Raw genomic sequence first — 20,194 nt, 5'->3', positions numbered from 1 at the left:
AACTCTTGAAAAGAGACCCTGGATTCCAGTTTGAAAGATACTCTTAATGTATTTTTAAGTGGTTATTTATTTATTTATTTTGCAATTATTTATTTATAACCATCATGAAAATAATTCGTATTTGCTTATTAGAACAGATCCTCCAAATACCAGGAAAGACTGTTACACTTGTTTATGATGGTATCTCTTTGAAAGCAATGTATTTCTATTTCTTTAAAGTACTGTATAATTCAAACTTTCACTAATTTGAAAGTGCTTTTTCTCTTTAAAAGTCTAAATTAGAAATGTTTTGCAGAATGCATTGTTCACGCTTTTCCATAGCTGGGGAAGGTAAAATTTACTTTGATTGGAAAAATAATACCTCAGAGCAAATGTACAAGAGCCACAAAACAGTAAAGCCTCCAGAAATGGTAAAGTGTGGTAACTAATGACATTATTCTTCCTCTGATGCTGTTGCTATAAACATTCCAGTGGGATTTCTCTCAGAATAATTGACTGTTTTGTTAGTCAAAACCAACTTCCTTCCCAACTTCCTTTTCATCCTTTCTCTTACGTTTGTATCTTGCACTGTCCTCATTTCCCCCCCTTTCTTACTCCCTTGTTTCATTTTAAAGATTTTATTTTTTTATGTAATCTCTACTCCCAACGTGGGGCTCGAGCTTACAACCCTGAGATCAAGAGTCGCATGCTCTACTGACCAAGCTGGTTAGGCACCCACCCCTTCATTCCCTTGTTTGATACCAGAGATCACCTGTCTTTTCTCATCTCAGTCAGCCTAGAGTCCAGCTTTCTTCACTTGACAGTTGGCTCTGTGATTGCAGGCAGTGGAGAGGAAGAACACAGCAAGGCAACTTCTAGCAGCATCTCACCGGTGGTTCACTCTCAGTAAGTGACTTCAGAAGCCCTCCTAATAGGGGTGGCTCCTGAAAGATCATGCTTAATTTGCCTCAAGATATTCACTTGGAAGCACAAAAGCACAACTTTGGGACAGCCATAGCTAATTGTCTATGGCTGTTGGTTTACTATGCCTGTTGGTTACAGGTGTGGGTGTGCCTACCTCTGACACTTCTTTGTTCAAGGTGGAATTCCACTGTGGTGGGCAGTACTGCTGCTGCTGCTGAGTGGACTTTCAGGCAGCAGAAAGCAGCCTCCAGATGCCACGGAGAGCTGAGCTCTACCATTTATAAATACACGCATTCCTTCATCCATTCAGCCATCCTGACAGTCCCTTATTAACTATGTGACCTTGGGCAAGTCTCCATTTTTTCCTTAGTACAGCGAAGCTCATGATAGCATGTACCTTTTAAGGTTTTTAGGAGAGTTAAGAGTTTTCATACATAAAATGCTTCAGTGGTGCCTGGCACTTAGTAGTAAATACTAGCTAAAATTATTATCATTCAGCAAGCATTTGTTCCATAGCTAGTATATTCACAGCAATCCAAGAGATACAGAAGTGAACAAGACACAGCCTTGCCTTCTAGGGCCTTAGATAACTGCCACTCAACACAGTGTTTAGGAAGTCAGGTAAAGCTTCTCACACAGGTAAAATTTGAACTTGGGCTCAGAGAATGAACAGTTTTGCTGAATGAAACAGCATTAGAGGAAATACATTCCAAGCAAAGGGAGCAGCTCATGGACAGAATAAAACTGTAAAACACTGTGGAGTCCTTGGCTACTATTAGCTAACATTTTAACAACCTCTCTGATGTAGCTGGTGTATACTTCTCAAGTAGGGGGTCTTAGGTGGGTTCAGCATAGATTTTAGAGCTTATAATCTTATAATTAGTTATTAGCAAGTTTATGATAGTAATTTTTTTAAAGATTTTATTTATTTGTCAGAGAACACAAGTAGGCATAGAGGCAGGCAGAGAGAGAAAGAGGATGGGAAGCAGGCTCCCTGCTGAGCAGAGAGCCCTATGAGGGGCTCAATCCCAGGACCCTGGGATCATGACCTGAGCCGAAGGCAGAGGCTTTAACCCCCTGAGCCACCCAGGCACCCTGATAGTAATTATTATTATTATTTAACTGGTTCATCGAAGAGTTTGAGCTTAAAAGATGAGTTGGGAGCTGAGCAGTGGCACTTCACAGCAGCGCATTTGCTGACGCAAAGCTCTTATCCGGACATGGCTTCCATGTGACAGGAATAGTAAATGGTTAGAAAAGCTTGCGGTTAGAACAATTGGAAGTGGATGGGCTTCCTCCTTTCTACAGAGCTTTAGTTAACTTTTCCAAATTAAGCGGGTTTTACTTCGCTTTATTCTTTAAACAGGAGAACCTTATGTCTTAAGGTCTTGCTTGCTGATGTGATAGCAAAGAACTGTGATTTTTTTTTCTCCCCACGAAGGGGTGGGGAGGGGTCAGATCTCAAATTAGGAAGGTTCCTTTTACTCATGGAATTTCCATTCGTGTTCCAAATTAAAGCTGTGTTTTATCTCCTACAAAGCCTTTTCCTGCAGCTTTGCTTTCACTTCCTCTCTCCACCCTTTTAGTCATATACTGAAGGGTTTGGCAGCTGGTTAAGGTATCAGGTCAGCATTTTTCACTGCAGAAGAAGGAAAGGTTGGGAACAGTGACGTGGGGATGCTTGTCACATTTTCCTTTCCTTTTTTATATAAGTAACCCACAAGTTCCATTACAAAAGCCTAATGAGAAGCTGGACTTGTAAATTTTACCCTCGTATCCTGGAGATGGACTAACGTGTGGGATGACATATAGGCGATAGTTCCTCACTGAAAGTGTCCTTAAAAGCCCATGTACAGGGGCGCCTGGGTGGCTCAGTGGGTTAATAAGCCTCTGCTTTCGGCTCAGGTCATGATCTCGGGGTCCTGGGATCGAGTCCCGCATCGGGCTCTCTGCTTGGCGGGGAGCCTGCTTTCTCCTCTCTCTCTGTCTGCCTCTCTGCCTACTTGTGATCTCTCTCTGTCAAATAAATAAATAAAATATTTTTTAAAAAAAGCCCATGTACAGCACTGAGGAATCTTGACTCTGTCTCTATGGCAATGTGACAGATTTTATGAAGAAAGATAATGGCCTCCGGGAGTCATAGGACTGGGGAAGGAGCTTAGCAGTGCCTGCCCCGTCCTCCTTTATTATTACCAGATTCTCCTTGGGTGCCTTTAGGAAATGCTCTATATATGGTGTTTAATATACCACCTACACAATCTCCCCCGTTCACTGACTTGGAAATTACATCCAGCTTGAGGAGCTCTGGCTCTTTCTGTGGGCCTATTTACTCCCAAGATTGAAATCCAGGGAGGATTTAGTTGTTTTGTATCAAATTTGCTTGAAACTGTTGGACTTGAAGCAAACTAATTATTGTCATTGTCTGTATAGCAGTAGAGAGAGTGAAAAACAGTAATAGGTTCTTAAAAAGCTGTCATGACTTGAAGTGAAATAGGCTACTCTTCGGTAGCTTCATCTATAGCCTAAAGGGCTTTGGTCTTGAAAACTGTCAAACACGAAATCGGATTTTAGATCATGGAATCGCGATTAGCTTCTGGGGCAGCCTCAGCCATTCAGCTCTCTCACCGACCATTCCATCTGTAGGGTTTACTTTGTAAGGAATGGGGAGCAAAGGGCTTTCTCTTACTGAACACTCCATTTGGCTACTCCGTAGCAGACCTGTCTTGGCAAGTAAATAGAAGACACCAGATTAGACTGTCCTGTTTCCCTAAGTGCCTCAGAAGACACATATTTGACTTCTCAAGCATAACTTCGGCGACGGGAGTTTCCTGACTTGGGGGTGTCAGTGTTGAGCAGGCAAAGCTGCGAGTTCCTGAGTACCACTGAAGTCCTTGCACAAACACAGTAAAGCCCAAGAATTGTCCCTTGGACGGAGCTACATCTGATCTGGTACAGCCTCTCTTTCTAAGAGCCTGTTACAAGTTAAAGTAGTTTTGACAGTGTCTTTCAGTGTGTCTCCAAACATAATTAGTGTTGACAAAGAAAGCCCTCATAGTTAAGGCTTTGTGGCTTAGACAGCAGCTCCATCTGGTGCTGGCTGAAGGTGTTTGCCTGCTTCATCTCGTGGTCCTCACAGCAGTGTGGATACAGATGCACACAGACTCTGTAAAAGACTGTCAAATCCAAAGTCTCCACTTTAGTGATGGCTTTCTGTTGCATGCAACGCTGACATGAGCTCATCGTGTTCCTGCTGAATCTCATTTGTCTGTCATGTTGATAATGTGATAGCTGCTAATCAGCCCAACAGCCATCTCTTGAGTGAATTAACTTACTAGCACTCGATGTGGGGAATTATTTTGACTATTTACCAGGCGTGGAAAAAAATATATACTGTACTGCTTTAAAAGAGAAAATGGAATCCCTCTCTGATCAGCGGTAGATTTAACTTCATTAATAAGATATTAGGCCAGGATGCCTTATTCTTCTATATTTAATGCTACATAGTGCAAAAAATGTCTTTTTAAAAAAAAATTCTTGGTGACTGACATGAACTGCCCCTTCTATTGATAGAAGTTACTTCCAAGTAATAGGATTACATGTGATTTCTATTTTCTTTTATGCTTTTCTGATTTTTCACAGTGAGCATATATAACAAAAGAGAAAATCTCATGTAACAAAAGAAAATAATAATTTAAAACAAAAAGTATTGTAGGTTGCTGTAGCCTCGCGCTTCAGTTCTTTTTCAGATTTTTGTCATTCACCGTGTGGCCTTTTGGGGGCCCTTCAGCTTTCCTCAGCCATAAAACAGAAAGATTGAAATGGAGCCTGCGCGGTTTTAACATTCTTGGTTTCGGGATTATCTACCTTTTTCCCCGTCTTTTCAACCTCATTTTTGTATCTTTCTCCAATATTAACATTCAGCGTGATCTCGTTTTTGTCATCTTAAACTAAGGAAATCCTTTCTGGACAATATCACCACCCTGGCCCCGCTTCCACCTGGCTCGCTCTTTCTTCCAGTTCCCACCTAAACTTCTTCCAAAAGTTATCTACAGTTACTTACTCTAATCTTCTCACTCTGCAACTGACCACAGTCTCCTTTCCATCCCCACGGCTGCACCACGATAGTTAAAGCTAAAGGCACCAATGAGCTCCTGTTGCCAAGTCCAGTAGACGCATCTAGGCCCTCATTCCTCATTACTTGTCAGCAGCGTTTGAAATAGTTGTGGTCTCCCACTTTAATGAAATCTCCTCATCCGGCTTGTGTACCATCACTATTATGACTGTTACTTTTGCGTTTTCTTCAGAGGTTCTTCTCTTCTCCCTGGTTTACCCATGAAAGCCACCTCCTAGTTTCTTAGTAGCCTAGATATTCCTACAGTAATTTCCCAACAGACAAGAACAGCAGAATTCCTTTCTGTATTCCAGACTTCTAAATTCAACTGCTTCCTCTAGTATATGGCAACAAAGTATGGACTAGTAACCTTATTCCCGAAAAGTTGCACCTCCTCCAACGTTGTCTATCTCAGTAAATGGCCCCACAAATCATTTAAATACATAACCCCAAAATCTCAACATCTGTTACTCTCTCCAGAATCTAGTCCTTTGTGCACTACATTCCTCCGCCTTCCCTGATGCCACATCCTAATTCAGATCCTCATCATATCTCATTTTTGCCCATAACAGCCTTTGGACAGTCTCCTGGCTTCCTGTCCTGTTCTCCCCAGTTTATTCTCTAATCGGCAGCCAGAGCTCTTTTATTTTTGAGTCAGATGTATTGAGGTGTGATTGCTATACAGTAATAAATCTTGTTTTTTGGTGTAGAATGCTCTGAATTTTGACAAATGCTTGTAGTCATCTAACCACCACCACACAGCATTTGGATTGTTCGGGTTTTTACCTATAAACCTTTGTGCACATGCTTCAGGGGAAAGATAACTTTTCATTTGTCTTGGGTAAATACCTAGGGGTGAGCCTGCTGGGTCCCCTGGAAAGCTTATGTTTAACTTTATAAGAAACTGCAAACTCTTTTCCAAAGTGGCTGTGCCGTCTGCATTCCCACCAGCGCCATGGGAATTTCAGTTGTACCATATCTTCCCTAGCGTCATTTTTCCTGTTTGTTTGCATTTTAACCATTCTGGTGGGTGCACAGAGGTAGGTAGCTCATTGCTGTTCTAATGTGCGTTTCTGTACGACTAAGGAGACTTAGCATCTTTCATGTGTTTATATGCAATCCATTTACCTTTGGTGAAGTGTCTGCCCAAACTTTTGCCTATTTTTTAAAACCAGATTTGTTTTCTTTTTATTGAATTTTGAAAGTTCTTCATATATTCTGGATACAAAGTCCTTTGTCAGATATGTACTTTGCAAAAAAGTCTCATCTGTAGGTTATCTTTCCATTCTCTTATCAGTATCTTTGACAGAGCAAACATTTTTAATTTTGATACTATCCAAATTGTCTGGTTTTTTTTTGTTGTTGTTGTTCACTTGTTTGTTTTTTTAATGAATCATGCTTCTTGTTTTGTTTCTGAGAACTCAGATTAACTCAAGGTCACAAAGATTTTCTCCTGTTTTTTCTTCCTAAAAGTACTATAGCTTCACACTTTATACTTGTATCTCTGCTCCATTTTGAGTTAGTTTTTGTGTAAGAGGTGTGAGGTATGAATCCAGGTTTACTTTGTTGCTTATGGATATCCCGTTGTTCTAGCACATTTGTTGAAAAGAATATTCACTGCTGGAGGTGAATATCAGTTGCCTATATTTGTATCATCCTATTTCTGGACTCTGTTCTGTTTTATTTTAATCTGTCAGGGGTCAGAAGACTTTTTCTGTAAAGAACTAGATAGTAAATATTTTAGGTTTTGCAGGCCAAGAGGCAAAATTGAAGATATTGTGTAAGTACTCGTTCAATAAGAGAAAACAACTTTCTGTGAATTTTTTTTTTTTAAACTCAAAATGTAATAATTGAGTATAGTTTTCTGAAATGCAGCTCTACTTATCCAAAGAATGGAACTCTTTTTTGGGAGAAGGATGACATTTTGCTTAACGTGGGTGCTAAGTTAGTGTTTCCTCTCAAACTTTATTACAAAGTTCATCTATTAATGTGAAATTTGACATACTTTTATCTTTGAAAAATATCTTTTCACGTGGGTGATACATGTAGCAGCAGAAATGCTGGTCCGTAGGTGCTTGGAAAGTACTGCGAGGTGACGAGTGTGCTGCCTGCCATCTGTCAGAACTTCTCAACTCTGCATCGTAGCACAAAGCCACCACAGAGGGAATGGAAACAAATGAGCCTGGCTATGTCCCTGTAGACCTTTATTTAAGGGCGCTCTGTTTGGAATTCCATATAATTTTCATTTGTCACAAAATACCATTCTTTTGAATTTTTCAATCATTTAAAAATTTTAAGAACATTCTTAGCTTAGGGACATACAAAAACAGGGGACAGGCTAGATTCAGCCTATAGGCTAGTATTTGCTTGCCCTGCTTCCTCCATTTCTGTTTCCATCCTTTGAGCATACCCCATTGTCAGGATTACTGTAGCTTTATGCTAAGTCTTGAAGTCAGGCAATGTGAGCCCTCCAACTTTGTTCTTTTTCTAAATTACTTTGGCTATTCTAGTTTTCCTTTGCCTTTCTGAATACATTTTAGAATTAGCTTGTTGATTTCTACCAAAAAAAATCCTGCTTGGATTTTGTTAGAATTATGCTGAATCTACAGAGCAATTTGGGGAAAATTGACACCTTAAGAATACTGAGAGAAGTTGGTATCTCTCTCCATTTATTTAAGTCTTTGATACCTTTTTATCAGTGCTTTGTAGTTTTCTGCATAGAGATTGTAGATTTTGCACATGTTTTATTAGATTTAGACCTAAGTATTTCATGTTTTGGGGTCAGAGTTCTCTTTTTAAAATGCAAATTGGATCCTGTTGCTTCCCCTACTTAAAACCCTTCAGTGGCTTCCCACTCCTCTTAGCATAAACTCTGTAATCTTGCAAAGCATAAATGGCCCTGCATGATCTGGCCCCTGCTCTCCCTTTCAGCCTAATTTTATGCCTTTCTTCCCCTTTGCTCAAAACGTTCCAATCTCAGACTAGCAGGAAATGTTTTTATCAACTAAGGAATAGCTTTTAGAATATCAGAAAGACTAAACACATGTTTCCAAACAAATGCTTGAAAAATATATTTTAACCATATTGAAAAGAACCATTTGATGATCTCCAGCAAAGAATGAACTTGGGTTTTGGCCCATTTGTTGTGCTCTCTTGTGTGGAATCCTTTGATCTTTAAGTCTGTACTTCTTCAACTGAGCCAGAGGACTTTATGAACATTATTCACACGTGACTTAGCTCTGTGTGCAGGTGTATGCACGCACACCCACAAGCGGAAGAAAATATTCTTTTCTTCGTTTTACATGTGCTGAAACTCAGCAGAAAGACTGCATTTCTGACCAAATAAAGGATCCTGTTGCTGTCCTTGTACATGCATAAAGTTAAACTCTTCAGCCATTAAAATAGTTCTTACGTGACCGTGCCCACTGCCAACTCTATTATAATATCCAAATTAGAAGTGCAACACTGTAGTGATGATGTTCTGTGGGGAAGTCCGCAGCTATGTGCCTAAGACAAAAGAGAGAGTCGGTCATATGATTTGTTTGTTTGTTTTTTAAATAAATGAGCACATTTAGTCAACCGGTGTTTATTCAGATCCTTATGCTAGATGTATTGAGATGAATAAGATATAGCCCAGACCTTGAAGAGGTTCAAAAACTAGTGGGGAGACAGACAATTAAAAATGAAAGTGCTTGTTCATGGAGCTATGTCTAAGTGACTTTCAAAGTACCAAGGAAACGAGTAGCTCAGTGGGATTTACAGTATAATAAGACAATTTGATTGTTAAGACATAAGGCTAGAAGGGAGGCAAGGTCCATATCGTGAAAACCTAAGGGGCTTATCTCCCATCCCATCCTATAACTCAGAGATTCCAATACCTTAATGCACATAGAACTCGTTAAAAAACAACAACAACAACAACAACAACAACAACAACAAAAAGCCAAAAAATACAACCCGGAGAACTTGTTAAAAAATCAGATTCCTGGAGTCTTCCCTTAGAGACTGACTAGGTGGGTCTAGGGTGCTTCCCTGAGTGGTTCTTATTTACCTGATAACCCCTAGTCTGCACACTGACATTTGGAAGTCAGTGCATTAGGTAAGATTGAGCCACCGAATACTTAAGCAGGTAATAAGTTGAGCATATTAGCATTTTAGAAAATGCTAATTTTAGAAAGGAATGAATTTGATAGTCGTACATAGAACAATAGAACCACCTAAGACTCTCATTAAATATGAATTCGGATCCAATAGATCGGGGGTTGCACCTGAGATACTGCATTTCTAACAAATTCCCAAATGAGACTGGTATTTCTTGTCCGAGGACCACACTTTGAGTAGCCAATGTAGAAATGTTGGGTTGGAATAGGGTGAGATGCAGGCATGAAGATCATTGAGAGCCTGTTGCAGGGAACTAGGCAAAAGATGGCGAGTCTCTGAACTATTAGCAGGGTCTGGCAAGAAAGTGTTCCAGTGAAATGTAATAGACCAAATTGACAAGACTAATTTAAGGAGTTTGTAAGATATGGAGTTAGACGTGAGGGAAGAGGTGTCAGGAATTGAGCTTAGCTATCTAAGTAGATGATAATGACATAACTGAAATAGGGTACAGGAGGAGGAAGGAGGGGCCTAGGGAGTAGAGGGGAAGGCTGGTTAGAGTAGAAAAGGTTCCTGAAGTTGAGAAAAGGGATAGTCAGAGGATTTGTTTTGAATGCATCGAGATTGAGGAGTCTATGAGATACCCAAAAATTAAAAGGCTAGGTAGAAGAAGAAGAACCTTCAGCAGACTACAAAGTGTCAGACAGGTTGGGAGATATTAAAAAGAGCAGTTTCAAAGACACTCCCAAAGGGCAAGGTCACAGTATCATTGCCACATAGACATCAAGGGAAAGATTATATATAGTTCAATGAGAGGGTACAAAATTATGGCTGCAAAATGAACTTTCCAGAATGCTGATTGGCTAAAGGGAGTTTGAAAAGTGCCCAAATTAGTTTCTCTCTCAATCTTTTAATTTAAGGAAAAGTTGAGGAGTGGAGCCAATTGTTTTAAGTCATTCATCTGATTTAAGACCTCATAGTGCCTTTTCCATTTAGATTTTCTTTTTTTCCCTCCCCCCACAGATTGATCATACCTACAAGAGCTGCTATGGTACCAAGGGGAGGTGAAAACTGATGGACGAAAGTTTTACTACCATGCACTGAAAAGAGAGCATTGTCTGTGAAGGTCCTTTTTTAAAAATGTCTGCTTGTAACACCTTTACTGAACACGTTTGGAAACCTGGTGAATGCAAGAACTGCTTTAAACCTAAAAGCTTGCACCAGCTTCCCCCAGACCCTGAGAAGGCACCCATCACCCATGGCAATGTGAAAACTAATGCCAATCACAGTAACAACCACCGCATGAGGAACACTGGAAATTTCCGTCCTCCTGTGGCTAAAAAACCCACTATAGCTGTGAAGCCCACTATGATGGTGGCAGATGGGCAAAGTGTATGTGGTGAACTTAGTATCCAAGAACACTGTGAGAACAAACCTGTCATCATAGGATGGAACCGAAACAGGACGCCCTTGAATCAGAAACCACTTAATAATAATAATGAAGATGACATTGAAGGCTTTAGCCATGTTCCTAAGCCTTATGGCAATAATGATAGTGCAAAGAAGGTATCAAATAACAATAATGGACTAACGGATGTGTTAAAGGAGATAGTAGGCTTGGATGCCACCCCTCAGATAAGAGGAAATGAAACAAACTCCAGAGAAACATTCTTAGGAAGAATAAATGATTGCTATAAAAGATCACTGGAAAGAAAGCTTCCACCGAGTTGCATGATGGGTGGGATCAAGGATACTCAAGGCAAGCACGTGATTCTGAGTGGGAGCACAGAAGTGATCAGTAATGAAGGGGGCCGGTTCTGTTACCCAGAGTTTTCTAGCGGCGAGGAGAGTGAAGAAGATGTACTTTTCAGTAACATGGAGGAGGAGCACGAGAGCTGGGATGAGAGCGATGAAGAGCTGTTGGCCATGGAGATTCGCATGAGAGGGCAACCCCGCTTTGCTAACTTCAGAGCAAATACTTTGTCTCCTGTTCGATTCTTTGTGGGCAAAAAATGGAATACAGTCCCCTTGCGAAATAAGTCCCTGCAGAGGATCTGTGCTGTCGACTATGATGACAGCTATGACGAAATCCTAAATGGCTATGAAGAAAACTCTGTGGCCTCCTATGGACCAGGAAGCGTTCAGAGCATGGCGTCCTCTGACTCTGCGTCACCAGGTTCTTCTTTAACAGAAGAATCGCGTTCTGAGACAGCCAGTAGTTTATCCCAGAAGATCTGTAATGGGGGAGTATCTCCGGGTAACCCCGGAGAGTCTAAGGACATGAAGGAAAGGGAGCCCAATTGTGAAAGTCTCTCTGGTAATAGTCAGGAGAAGGACTCCTCACAAGTACCTAAAAGCTCAGTAAAAGTTCCAGAAACACATAAAGCCGTCCTTGCTCTCCGACTGGAAGAGAAGGATGGCAAGATTGCCGTACAAACTGAGAAGCAAGAAAGTAAAGCCTCTACAGATATCGCTGGCCAAGCCATAACCATAAACCTCGTCCCCGTGGAAGAGCAAGCAAAGCCTTACCGAGTTGTCAATCTGGAACAGCCATTGTGCAAGCCATATACTATCGTGGACGTGTCGGCAGCCATGGCCAGTGAGCACCTTGAGGGCCCTGTTAACAGCCCCAAGACAAAAATCTCATCTTCTACTCCAAACTCTCCGGTGACATCACCCGCGCTGACAACAGGACAAACAGGTGCCCGTTTCCAAAACTCCAGTGCAATACGATACCAGGAAGTATGGACTTCCAGCACCAGCCCGCGACAAAAGATACCCAAGGTGGAACTGGTTAGCGGTGGAACTGGGCCAAACATCCCTCCGAGGAAAAACTGTCACAAATCAGCACCCACTTCACCTACAACAACAAACATTTCCTCTAAAACTATCCCTGTTAAGTCACCCAATCTGTCTGAAATAAAATTCAATAGTTACAACAATGCTGGTATGCCACCTTTTCCAATTATCATTCATGATGAGCCGACTTATGCTCGGAGTTCCAAAAATGCCATCAAAGTCCCCATTGTCATCAATCCAAATGCGTATGACAATCTAGCCATTTACAAAAGTTTTCTCGGAACAAGTGGAGAACTGTCGGTGAAAGAAAAAACCACCAGTATAATAAGCCATACTTATGAAGAAATCGAAACTGACAGCAAAGTGTCCAATAACAGCACCAGCAAACCTACTGACTGTCCCCAAGCCAAAGGGTTTTCCAACAGCACAGAGCGTAAAAGGGGCTCAGTGGCTCAAAAGGTTCAGGAGTTTAACAGCTGTCTTAACAGAGGTCAGTCTTCACCACAGAAAAGCTATAGTTCTAGCCACAGCTCCCCAACAAAGATCCAGAGAACCACTCAAGAACCTGGGGCCAAAACCGAAGGCCCTCAGGAGTCTCCGATGACGTGCACCAGCAGCAGCAGCAGGGAGAAAGCGAGCACGGTGCTTTCTCAGATTGTGGCTTCTATCCAGCCGCCGCAGTCCCCTCCAGAAATGCCCCAGTCCGGCCCGAAAGCATGCAGCGTGGAAGAGCTGTACGCAGTTCCTCCAGACGCCGATGCTAAGAGTACCCCTAAGAGTACACCAGCCCGACCCAAATCTCTCTTCACGGCTCAGCCCGGCGCTGAAGCTGAAGCCCCGCAGACCACAGAAAGCCCGACGACCAAAGCACGGAAAGATCCGCTCACAAAGCCGGTCACCAGCCCTCTCTCCAAATTAGTGGCCAACCCCCAGAGCGAGCCCCCACCTCCCTTTCCCCCACCTCGCTCTACTTCCTCCCCTTATCATGCAAGCAACCTTCTGCAAAGGCATTTCACCAACTGGACCAAGCCCACCAGTCCTACCAAGTCAACAGAAGCTGAATCGGTTTTGCACTCTGAAGGCAGCAGGCGGGCGGCTGACGCGAAACCTAAGCGCTGGATATCATTTAAAAGCTTCTTCCGCCGCCGGAAAACAGATGAGGAAGAGGATAAAGAAAAAGACCGAGAGAAAGGAAAACTGGTGGGCCTGGATGGCACAGTCATCCACATGCTGCCGCCGCCTCCCGTCCAGCGCCATCACTGGTTCACAGAGGCCAAAGGAGAGTCCAGTGAGAAGGCGGCCATTGTCTTCATGTACAGGTGCGATCCTGCCCAGAGCCAGCCCAGCACCGATCAGAAGGCCAGAGCAGACCAGACAGCCGTCAGAGAGAAGGATGGGGCAGAGGATGGGTTACTGCAGGACTCAGAGAAGAAGAAAAGGAGTCATTCTTCTCCATCACAGGTTCCTAAAAAAATTCTCAGGTATGTAAAATAGAATGGCAGAGTATGGGAATTATTTTTAACACATTTTTAGGTGCTAAGTTTTTTTACATCTTTGAGATTATATAAAAGCCATTTATGTTTATAAGTAGCACTCGGTGGCCATCATCTATCTTTATAACTGCATTCCAAGATTAGAGTATTATTAAAGTGATCTTACTGCACTGAGCAAGGTTTATGGCCCTGGAGCTTTAGCTGAAGTAGCCTGCTGCATTCTGGTGAATGGAAAGGGGCTTGAACACAGAAAAGCAAATCCGTAACACCTTCATAGCAGTAAATAATACGTTGCTTTGAAATCCTATGATAGTGTGAGGAAGAAACAGGATCAAATGAATAAATGGTGGCACTCCTCTTACCCTCACTGTAGATGGAATAAAGCTCCTCAAGCCATTCATTTTGGTTTTTCACCAAGGTGTTAGCTCTATATGCATTACTTTGTTTTGAGGGAATATTTGGGTTTTTATTGTGTCTCTTCTTCCTAAGTATTGTGGAAAAGGGGGAGGAGAGTGTGCAGTGGAGACAGGGCCAGCAGTTTAATGATTTAACACGTGGGCGACAGAGGAGAAGTTGGTCATTGAGGTTGAGACCCAGCCAGGAGTAGAATCCTGATGGCAGCTGGCAAGTGCACACCCATTCACATCCACTCAGTTCTGTAGCTGTTCATTTCCTTTCTCAAATAAGTGTTCATGATCACATTCCCAGGATTTGTCTCCCATCCATACAGCAGCCCTACAAATTGGTTGTATTCTTCCGATGAGGAGATTAAAGATCAGAGAAGTTAAGAAGTAAACAGATTCATGTAGCTCGCAGTTGACAAAGCCAGAATTCAAACTTGGTCTGTTTGATTCATTGTATTCTTCCCACAGTGTTGCACTGTTCACAAACACAGAGCAAGCAAGATTTTTATATTTTCACTTGTAATCATTCATATAAACATTCATATTTAGGAAGCTTAAGTTTTTTGTTTCTCATATGTATTGTAAGCAAAATTAACGAACTGCCAATAAAAATAAGAACTATTATCCCAAGTTTGTAACAGATGGGATGATTTCCTTATATCCCCTGTACTTTTTTTTTTTTTTTTCAAGATTTTATTTTTAAGTAACCTCTACACCCAGCATGGGGCTCAAACTCATAGCCCCAAGACCAAGTGTTGCATGCTCTACTGACTAAGCCAGTCAGGCACCCAGTACTTTTTATTTTTAAGCAGAGATATGCCCTGAGTATTTCTTTCATCTGATTGTAAGTCTGCCTTCCTCTTACTTATATAGTAAGCCTTCTCTACCAGGGCTGGCCCTTTCTTTGGCAAACTCTTATGAGACCATAGATCTTCTCATAAGACTAGCTTTTTGTTAGAACAATATAGATAAAAATTAAGATGAATACTTAATGCCTTCACTCTTTCTAGCAAAATGTTAAGAAGTTCTATATATATATTCTTTACGAAAATAAGCTTTTTATATAACCCCAAAATAGTTGTCAAAATGCTAGCAAGTTCCTGTTTTCCTTAAATCCATATAATAGCGAAGCAAGTAGAATAGTGGTAATATATTCCTGGAAAGAGTAGTCTTGTCATTGATAGTTGAAAGTGGATGATAGAATATCATACTCCAACGGTAATAAAACACATGTATTGCAGGTTACTGTTTTATTTAGGAAAAAAGCAATTTAAACAGCACATGGTTGGAGTTACTTATGTCAGATAGTTCTCGCAGATCAGTAAATGGCTTCACTCCTCATTAAGTAGGGCTGTGGTGTGTTTATCTGCATCCCGGAAGGAAGAGCCAAGCAATGATTTGGCCTCTCTTCTGTGGAATGAGATTCTCTACTGTGGCTGCATTGCCACTGCATGTGGGCCTGAGGACAGCCCAGGCCCTTGGCACAGCAGACCCCTTACTGTATAGCTTATATTTTCACAGATTTGTTTGTACATGAGCCAGTCATATTTTCCAAAATTCATCAGTTCTTGATAAGTAACTCCATGAGGGCGCCTGGGTAGCTCAGTCAGTTCAGTGCCCAACTCTTAGTTAGGGCTCAGGTCACGATCTCAGGTCCTGAGGTTGATCCCCAGGTGGGCTCCACGCTCAGCGGGCAGTCTGCTTCCCTTCTCCCTCTCCCTCTATTCCTACCCCCATGTGTGCTCTCTCTCAAATAAGTACATCTTTTTTAAAAAGGTGACATCCATGAATCGAAGCAGTGCAGTTGGTTTGCCCCATTGGTTTCAGAATTAACCGTGCATCATGGTAACTTGAGGGCTGTTAAAGCAGAGATTGCTGGGCCCCACAAAGTTTCTGATGCGGTGGGTCTGAGGTGCTGTGGGCCCTGAGAGTTTGCACTTCTTACAAGTCCCCAGGTGATACTGAGGCCACTGGCCCTGGGGTTACACTTTGGGAGCCACTGATCTCACCACCATTCAGAATCTAAAGCTAATGTGCTGTCCTCTAAGTAGAGCATTTTTGAGGTATTAAGGTTTTCTTAGAGACACCTTAGAATTGTCACATTTCATATTTGTCTCAGAAAAAGGGGTTTTAAACAGTTTTGTTTTAAACTAAACATGGATACTCATTGAAAAATATACACCATTTGCTTTTTTAATAATTACTTAATTTACTTGGATACACCATTGATATTTACTTGAAGCAACTTAGAAAGGGAAAAATGTTACTGTCAAATGTCAATATTTGTGTTTCCAGCCTGATAGCAGTGTAATCATTAAAGTAGCATGCCGTGGCTGGGAACATACCGCTGGAAGAAATGAAAATTCACGTTTTTCTATAAGTAATGAAGATTCCAAATCCAAACTATAAGAAATAAATACTCAACTGAAGGCCAGACCCTAAAAGATAAGAGATTTTGTAGAGCCTTCTGTTATGGGATTAGATTGTTATTCAATTCATTTATTTGACTCTTCAGGCAACAAAAAATGAGTATCTTAACTGTGCCTTATATAGGCCATTGGGGCAGATGAGGGAAAGATCATCACACTGCTGAAATAACAGGTTTGGCTTTGACTTCACTTCAGCTCTCTGTCCGGTCCTTCAGGGGACAGTGATTGTAATGACACCTATCACTGGAATTAGTTTGAGGGTATAAAGGGAAAATACGTATGAGACTTTGCACAGGGTCTGGCATAGGTTGGGTGCTTTAAGATGTCAGTAGCCCCTCTGCCTTCCATATAATAAATGCTAAAACAGTGTATGTGTGTCGTGGTACAGAAGCATAAAGCACAGAGATTAGATCAGCTTAAAAGAGACTTCTCAGAAATGAAATACAAACCAGTTCTTAAAAGACAGATAGGATTTTTCCCGCTGCTTGGAAAAGACATTGTAGACAAAAGGAACAATATATGCAGAGTCACAGAGAAGATGATAGCAAACAGAGTCCAGACAGGTGGCTGGAAAAGGATAATGAATAGACCCGTGGTTCTTCAAATGTGGTCAAGGCAAGGTCAAATAGTGATCATGCAAAAGTCACCGTTTTCATAATGAGACATTATTCTTTTCACTGCATTGACATTTGCACTGATGGTACAAAAACAATAGAAGGCAAAATTACTTACACTTTAACACAAGTCAAAGCCATGGAATAATATTGTACAAATAGTTAAAAAAAAAAAGTTCATTTAATCATGTCCTTGGTGAAGTAGTAAATTTTATTAAATCTCAGCTCTTGAGACTGTGTCCGTTTAAACATTCCATGTGATGAAATGGGAAGTATACATAGATTATTTCTATTGAATACCAAAGTATGGTGGTTATTGCAAGAAAAAACAGTTTGAGTTACAAAGCTGAACTAGCCACCTTTTCCTTTTCTTTTCTTTTCTTTTCTTTTAAGATTTTATTTGTTTATTTGTCAGAGAGAGAGAAAGAGAAAGCACAAGCAGGGGGAGCGGCAGGCAGAGGGAGAAGAAAGGAGCTTCTCCCTCTCCGCAGGGAGCCCGATGAGGGGACTTGATCCCAGGCCCCTGAGATCATGACCTGAGCTGAAGGCAGACACTTAACCGACTCAGCCATCCAGTCCCCTAGCCACCGTTTTCATGGACTGCCTTGAAAGAACAGGTGGCAGACCCGCTGTGGCTATTCAGACTTGAGTGCTTTTCTTAAGAATGAACATAGTAATCCTATTACCTCAAGGAAAACAACTGACAGTATTTGTTGTCAATGATAAAAAGTTAAGGCTTTCAAATAAAAATAAGAATTTTTAAAAACTTTTATCTGCACTGGGTGTGGCGCAAAAACAAGGAATACTGTTATGCTGAAAATAAAAAAAAATATTAAGAAACAAATGAAAAAAAAACTTTTTTTTTTTTTTTGAAAAAAAAACTTTTATCTGCTATCATGACTTTGACAGCTTCCTGATGTTTAAGGATCTTTCTGATGAGAATGGTGGTATTTGCTTAAAAAAAGATTTTTTAATATATAATGAAATGTGTCAACATTTGGAAGATCTGCATAACTCAGTGAACTGGTAATTTCAAATGACCTAATGCACAATATTACAAAATTATGCACAAGTAAAAGATCCATTGAAACTGCAAGTTGGATGGATATTTTTCAATGCAACCGAGGCCAGAAAGTTTATTGATATGGTTTCAGATTCCACATTGCAAATAATCTTTAAGACTTCCACTTATCAAGTTCTGATATGGTACCAAGGAGAATATCCACAATTACCTAAAGGTCTACTAATGGACTTTTTTTCCTTTCCCACCTAGATATCTGGATGAGATCACATTTTTAAATATATAGTTGACCCTTGAACAACACAGGTTTGAATTGCATGGGTCTACTTATATATGGATTTTTCAATAAATACTGTAAAGTACTATAAGTGCAGTTTCTCTTCCTTATGATTTTCTCAATACCATTTTCTTTTCTCTAGCTTACTTTATTTTAAGAATACAGTATATAATACATATAACATACAAAATATGTGTTAATTGAGGTACCTGGGTGGCACAGTTAAGCATCAGACTCTTGGTTTCAGCTCAGGTCATAAACTCAGGAGTTATGAGATCAGGCTCCTCATCAGGCACCACACTCAGCGTGGAGCTGCTTCAGATTCTCTCTCCCTCTGGCCCTCCTGCTTGTGCTCACTTGCATTGCTCGTTCGCTCTCTCTTAAATAAATAAATCTTTTTAAAAAATGTGTTAATTGGCTATAACTAAGACCTGCTTAATAGTAGGTTACTATTTTTAAGTTTTGGGGAGTCAGATTTATACACAGGCCTTTTTATAAATTGTTTTTAAAGATTTTTATTTATTTGACAGACAGAGATCACAAGTAGGCAGAGAGGCAGGCAGAGAGGGCGGGGGAAGCAGGTTCCCTGCTGAGCAGAGAGACGAATGTGGGGCTCGATCCCTGGACCCTGAGATCATGACCTGAGCCCAAGGCAGAGGCTTAACCCACTGAGCCACTCAGGTGCCCCTATACACAGGTTTTGACTGCAGTTCCCCTAACCGCTGCATTGTTCAAGAGTCAACTGTACTTTAACCAAAGCAGCATATCGCAGCCGATTGAATGCAGAAGCACATGTGAGAATTCAGCTGTCTTCTCTTAGGCCAGATACTAAAGAGATTTGAAAATGATGTTATAAAATAAACCCTATTTTTAAAGGGTTTATTATTTTTAAATGAACTAGTAACTTTTTAAATTGTCTCATTTTTAATTTCTAATACAGTATCAATTGGTAGAATTCACATAAACAAGAACCCTTGAACTTGTCAATAATTTTTAAGTGTAAAGGAATCCTGAGAACAAAAAGTTTGAGAAGTGCTGAGACAAGCCGTGAAGAGGTTTACATGATATGTTGAGATATTTGGCCCTTATCTTTAGATTTGGGGGCAGAAACTGTTTCTTTCTTTTTTTTTTTTTTTTTAAGATTTTATTTATTTATTTGACAGACAGAGATCACAAGCAGGCAGAGAGAGAGGAGGAAGCAGGCTCCCCGAGAAGCAGAGAGCCCGATGCGGGGCTTGATCCCAGGATCCTGGGATCATGACCTGAGCCAAAGGCAGAGGCTTTAACCCACTGAGCCACTCAGGCACCCCAGGGCAGAAACTTTCTAAGTGGGAAAGTGTGTGACTTTTTTTGTTTTTTTTTTTTTCAAGATTTTATTTATTTATTTGACAGAGAGAGAGCACAAGCAGGGGGAGTGGCAGAAGGAGAGGGAGAAGCAGGCTCCCTGCTGAGCAGAGAGCCCAGTGAGGGGATCGAACCCAAGACCCTGGAATCATCACTTGAGCCAAAGGCAGATGTTTAACCAGCTCAGCCACCCAGGCACCCCTAGTGTGTGACTTTTTAAATTTTTTTGTTTTTAATTTTCTTTTTAAGATTTTATTTTTTAAGTAATCTCTCCACCCAATGTGGGGCTTGAACTCAAAACCCCAAGATCAAAAGTTGCATGCTTCACCAACTGAGCCAACCAGGTGTCCCCCCCCCCAAAATTTTTTTTTTTAAATAAAATCTCTATTGGCAGTACTATTGAAAATGGGCTGGAAAGTGGAAATACTGTTTACCGTGATACTAGTCAAATTTTGACTCAGGAATATAATCATAGGCATCATTTCTATCTGACTAGTCTGGATGAAGAGAAGGTAATTTAGTGGTTATTCTGGTCTATGATCCTGTGGGAATTCCTTCACTATTGTTTTTAGAAGCACTAGCCTACCTACCATCTCTCCAACTCTTTGGTGTCCATATCATGAGGAATAATATCATTTAGTGCGAAAAGCACTAGGGTCAGACTAAGATTTGAATTCCATCTATACCACTGGTAGTTGTGT

At 40.9% G+C, this 20,194-nt stretch overlaps 1 protein-coding gene across 13 annotated transcripts in view; it reads left to right on the top strand.

Moving 5' to 3' along the window:
- Nucleotides 1-20,194, top strand: part of PEAK1 (pseudopodium enriched atypical kinase 1) — a 306,788-nt gene that overhangs the window by 223,287 nt on the left and 63,307 nt on the right. For all 13 annotated transcript variants that reach the window (XR_007128693.1, XM_047737419.1, XM_047737416.1 and 10 more), the window contains one exon: nt 10,136-13,392. Coding sequence is in view for 12 of the 13 variants with exons in the window: in XM_047737419.1 (XP_047593375.1) it covers nt 10,253-13,392 (3,140 nt within the window). In the remaining variant the exon portion in view is untranslated. The remainder of the gene's footprint in view (nt 1-10,135; nt 13,393-20,194) is intronic.

The sequence above is a fragment of the Lutra lutra genome, chromosome 7 (assembly GCF_902655055.1).
Source record: "Lutra lutra chromosome 7, mLutLut1.2, whole genome shotgun sequence".
Lineage (NCBI taxonomy): Eukaryota > Metazoa > Chordata > Mammalia > Carnivora > Mustelidae > Lutra > Lutra lutra.
Note: the sequence above shows the minus strand (reverse complement) of the source record. Positions and strands in the feature narration are given on the sequence as shown.